This window comes from Myotis daubentonii, chromosome 9, assembly GCF_963259705.1.
Source record: "Myotis daubentonii chromosome 9, mMyoDau2.1, whole genome shotgun sequence".
Lineage (NCBI taxonomy): Eukaryota > Metazoa > Chordata > Mammalia > Chiroptera > Vespertilionidae > Myotis > Myotis daubentonii.
Genome location: NC_081848.1, coordinates 23,589,700 through 23,594,595, shown reverse-complemented (window position 1 = coordinate 23,594,595; position 4,896 = coordinate 23,589,700). Strand labels below are relative to the sequence as shown.

General features: G+C 41.8%; 1 protein-coding gene across 1 annotated transcript; it reads right to left on the bottom strand.

The window, feature by feature from the left end:
* Positions 1 to 2,099: 2,099 nt before the first annotated feature.
* Positions 2,100 to 3,715, bottom strand: LOC132242042 (importin subunit alpha-1-like). Its single transcript, XM_059710969.1, has one exon. It carries the CDS (start codon positions 3,688 to 3,690, stop codon positions 2,101 to 2,103), a length of 1,590 nt encoding a protein of 529 aa, XP_059566952.1. The 5' UTR covers positions 3,691 to 3,715; the 3' UTR covers position 2,100.
* Between the last annotated feature and the right edge of the window lie 1,181 nt (positions 3,716 to 4,896).

The following is a 4,896-nucleotide window of genomic DNA, read 5'->3' as shown; positions in this document are numbered from 1 at the left end:
GAGAGAGAGAGAGAGAGAGAGAGAGAGAGAGAGAGAATTACATATGAATGGGTTTGCCATAGAACCTCATCCAAAAATATTTTTTATTGGCCTGTTAGCTGCCTAAATTATTATTATTATTGTTTGTTTTTCTTTGTATATAACTTAATGCAGTTTTTTTTTAAAAAAAAAAAAAAGAATACAGAATTAGGATTCAGAAAAATTGAATGAAGAGTTGTTCATTGTGTCCACGCTGTTTCTCTTCCCTGTTTCTCATAAGCCTCCTTGGTAAAATGTGTGTAATAATAGTTGTCCTGATGGTCTAAAAATTCTTGAAAAAGTAAGAGCCCTTTTACAGCTGGTTCTTGTGTCCTCCTGAACAAGGAACTCAATCCTTCCCTTTCCAGTCTGCTTCCTCCAGTTCAGAGAAAGGCCTACTAGTTGCTGCTGATTCATCATTTAAATGGAGAGCAAACATGTCTCAAACATGGACGTAATATCTAGAATGATCCCAGGCTTTCCCTCAAGGACATTTGTTTTATCCCTTGTCAAAGCAAGGAGGGGGATGAAAAAAATTTCTAATTACAAAGAAATATGCTGAAAGGAATAGCCATTTTTTGTGGTGAAACTATGGCAGGGCCTAGGTCAGTGATGGCAAACCTTTTGAGCTCAGCGTGTCAGCATTTTGAAAAACGCTAACTTAACTCTGGTGCCGTGTCACATATAGAAATTTTTTGATATTTGCAACCATCGTAAAACAAAGACTTATATTTTTGATATTTACTTCATATATTTAAATTCCATTTAACAAAGAAAAATCAACCAAAAAAAAAATGAGTTCGCGTGTCACCTCTGACATGCATGTCATAGGTTCACCATTACTGGTCTAGGTGACTTCTCTTGCATCTTTTAGCATTTCATAAGCATAGAAAATCAGAGAATCTTAAAAATACTTAAATATTTACACATACAGAGGAACATTTATAGCTTATGAGCAAAGTATAAAAAAGGACAAAAATGAACATCTGCACACTCACTACTGAGTGCAAGAAAGGGATTATTACCAGTAGGTCATTTGAAGCCCCATTAAGCCCTCCCTGATGCACTTCCTCTCCCTCCCCAGACTTAACCAGTGTGGTGACTATGGTGTTTATCTATCCCAGGGCTTGTTTTAAAACCACAGATGGCAATACCCCTTAAGTTGTTTTAAGTGGACTCATGCTGAGTGTACTCTTTTGCAACCTGCTTGTTATGTTCATGTTGACGTTTGTGAAGTTTACCTATACGGATGCATGTGAACCTACTCCAGATATTTTCAAACATATATATGACTTTAATATAGTGCTGCATTCTATGAATATACTGCAAACATACATATGTGATATTAATATAGTGTTGCAATCTATGAATATACTGCAATTCAGTTACTGTTTTTCTGTTGATGAAAATGCAATTGATTTCAATTTTTACTATTACAAACAATGCTTTTTTGAGCATTCTTGTCCATGTCTTCTGATGCAAATAAGTTTTTCTAGATTTTAGTCTCAGTAATGGAACTGCCAGGTCTCAGTATATGACATATTCAACTTTAGTAGGTGATGCCAAGTGGTGTCCCGGGGAGAATGTGCCAATTTGCAGTTCTACTAGCAACGTGCAAGGGTTGCCATTGTTCCTCAGCCTTACCAACTGCATATTCTGAGGCTTCTTAATATTTTCCAAACAGATGGATATAGAATGGTTTCTCACTGTGATTTTTATTAATGAGGCTGAGCATATTTTCATATGTTTATTTGCCACTTGTGTTTTCTCTTCTGTTATATACTTATCCATTCTTTTTTTAAAATTTTGTTTTATTGCTTAAGGTATTACAAAGAGTATTACATATGTATCCTTTTCCTTTTGCCCCTTGACCTTTCCCCGGCCTCCCCTAACCCCCAGCGTCTTGAATCCATTGGTTATGCTTATATGCATGCATACAAGTCCTTCAGTTGATCTCTTAACCGCCCCCCCCACCCCAACCCTCCCCGCTGTAGTCTGACAGTCTGTTCGATGCTGCTCTACCTCTGTATCCATTCTTCTTTTTTTCCCACAACAAACAACTTTATGCCTCACTGGTACAATCTAAAAGTTAATGGTCACAGGAGTGCCATCCTGAACTTGGAATGTATAACCTTCAGAGGTAGTTTCTGGCACAACATTTTGATCTTCCTCTTCCTCTACAGAAAAGTAGTTCTCAATCAAGTTTAGTGACACTTTGTACACAGACTCATTTTCATGGTATTGTAGAGCTTCAATTTTGTCCAAACCTCCACATTCTTCAATCATTATACTTAGTTTCTCAGTTTCACCTAGTTTCTCAGCAGCCTGGAATATATTGGAAATGGCATTCAGAATAACCATAATAATTTTGGTATCTTTTGCAGTTAAGAGGTTCATCAGTGGTTCTATTATTCCACAATGAACGAGGTATACAATTTGTTCAACTGTTCCGCCACTTGTATAGTTGGCCACAGCCCATACAGCTTCCTTTTGTGTCTGAAAGTCTGCCTTAGCAAGAACAGCAATGAGGAATGGGACTAATCCATGATTCACAACGTGCTGTATCTGGTCCTGGCGGCCAGCTGTGATGTTTGACATTGTCCATGTAGCTTCCTTCTGAATATTAGTTTTGGAGTTCATCAGTAGGCTGGGAAAGATGGCAAGTACTCCTGCATCTATTACAACCTGCGTCTGTTCATGTGTCCCAGCGACAATATTTCCTATGGCTCTTAGCACAGGAGTCACAATTGGCAATTCAGTAGCTCCTAGGAGCTTCACAAGTTGGGGTACAACTCCTGTTTTCACAATCATTTCAATCCGTTCATTTGGACCATGAGTAAGGTAGAAAATGGCCCAGCAGCTATCTGCTAATACTTCTGGATCATCATGATGCAGGAGCCGAACTAAAGTAGGAAGAATCTTCTCAACAGCATCTAATGGGGGTACAAGATTCTTGTTGCGACAAAGGTTTAAAAGTGTCCAGGTCAGGTTACGTAAGTAATCACATGCTAAAGACGACATATCAGGAACTGCAAGAAGAGCCAGCAGTGGGTCAACTGCACCATACCTGATAACCAAGTCTCGGAAAACTGGACCATCGCCTGCAATATTTCCTAGGGCCCATACAGCTTGTTCACGGATGTGAGCATGGGGAGATGCCAAGAGAGAAACGAATGCTGGAATAGCACCTCCATCTACTACAGCTTTGGTCTGTTCCGAAGTCCCGGAAGCAATGATAGCGAGGGCCCAAGCAGATTCAAACTGGATGGGACTACAATCAGTTCTGCCCATGAAGTACACAAATTTTGGGATCAAACCAGCCCAGATTATGTTGTCTATGGGTGGCTGTTTTTCCCTAGAAAGCAGCTTCCTTGCAGCCTGAGTAGCTTGGAGCTGGCTTCCCAAATTGTTGCTATTTATGCCTTTGACAATGTCCTCAACAGACCAATTTACAGTGCCCTGGTTGTTGCGGTTTTCCTGCAGTGGAGACGCAGCATCATCGGGAAAAGAGCTCAGATTTCTCCTTTTCAGCATCTGGTCATCCTTCTTAGCTTTCCTCAGCTCCACATTAACTTCTATTCGGCGCCGCCTCATTTCTGTACTGTCTTTCCCCTTGTTCTTGAATCTGTTAAGGCGGGCAGCTGGCGAATTAGCATTCTCGTTGGTGGGCATGGTTAAAAGACAAAGGGAGAAGCTCCACACAGGCACTCAGGCCGCTCACAGGAGACCCGTGAGCAGAGGACGGGCTGCAGTTCGGTTGCTCCGAGAACGTCTACAGCTGCTCAACTCTCAGACGGTGTGTTGGGGTCCAACCCCAGCAGATCCAGGGGTTCCCAAAGGTGTGGATGGAGTCAGCGAAGAATGAAGGACACGGAGACAGCGTTCAGTTGATCAGCAGCCTAGCCAGGATCTCCAGCCAAGTTCTGTCTAGGATCTCCAGCCAGGATCTGTGTTTTACTGTCTTGTTACATTTGTATTTATACCAGTTGATTTAATCCTATCCATTTCTATTCCAAAGGTTAGGGCGTTTCTTATCTCCATTCCAGGAAGTAAAGATTATGTAGCTTAAGCGTGATTGGTCATAGTTAAAGTGATTAACTACCCGCCTGGCACTTAGTTAAGGGGTTTTATTCCCACCCTAACTTCAGGGAAAAATCCCAACCCGGTGAAACAACCTTGCTCGGAGAGGTGACCTTGGTTAAAACACATAGCGCCAAGAAGGGGAGCAAACATATTAAGAACAGTATGCCATATATGCCAGGTCCCTTGAAACATATGCTGTGCAGATGTTTCTTCCCTGCAGCGACTGTGTCAAGCAGCAGGGATGGACCGGCTTCCGGCAAATTCCCCCTTTCTTATTTTTTAAATGATAGCACATGTAAATCAGTGGCCACCTCTTGGATTGGGTTGTTTAAGACTCAGAAGAAGACTGACAAGCAATGATAGCGAGCATAGCTATAAACATAGTGGATGGAGTGCAGAAGGAGCCTGGTTCCTGTAGAAGGTTGCTGGCCTCATCAGTCAAGGGATTTCAGCTGTCCTTAAGTTGGTGGTTTGGCTGTACTTGTTGATCTGGCTAGCGGGCGGCATCATTGGTGATGGGCTTCCCGAAGCTTCAGTGAGTTGAAGGGCTGCATCAAAGGGTCAGTCAGGGCCGCTCTTGATGATGGTGTCGGTGTCTGGGGAGGAGTCAGCTGTGCCCTCTGGGTTGGTTGATATGGAAGATACCAGGGAGGAGGAGGAGGAGGCGGAGATCTCTGTATCCATTCTTTATTGGGTGATTAGTTTACTCTGATATAAAGAAGTTAGGAGCTCCTTATATCTTTTATAAATCGTAATTTTTTATTGGTTATATGCCACTAATATTTATTCCAGCTT

Coding starts and splice junctions, on each gene's coding strand:
- LOC132242042 (XM_059710969.1), bottom strand. CDS start 3,690: ATGCCCACCAACGAGAATGCTAATTCGCCAGCTGCCCGCCTTAACAGA.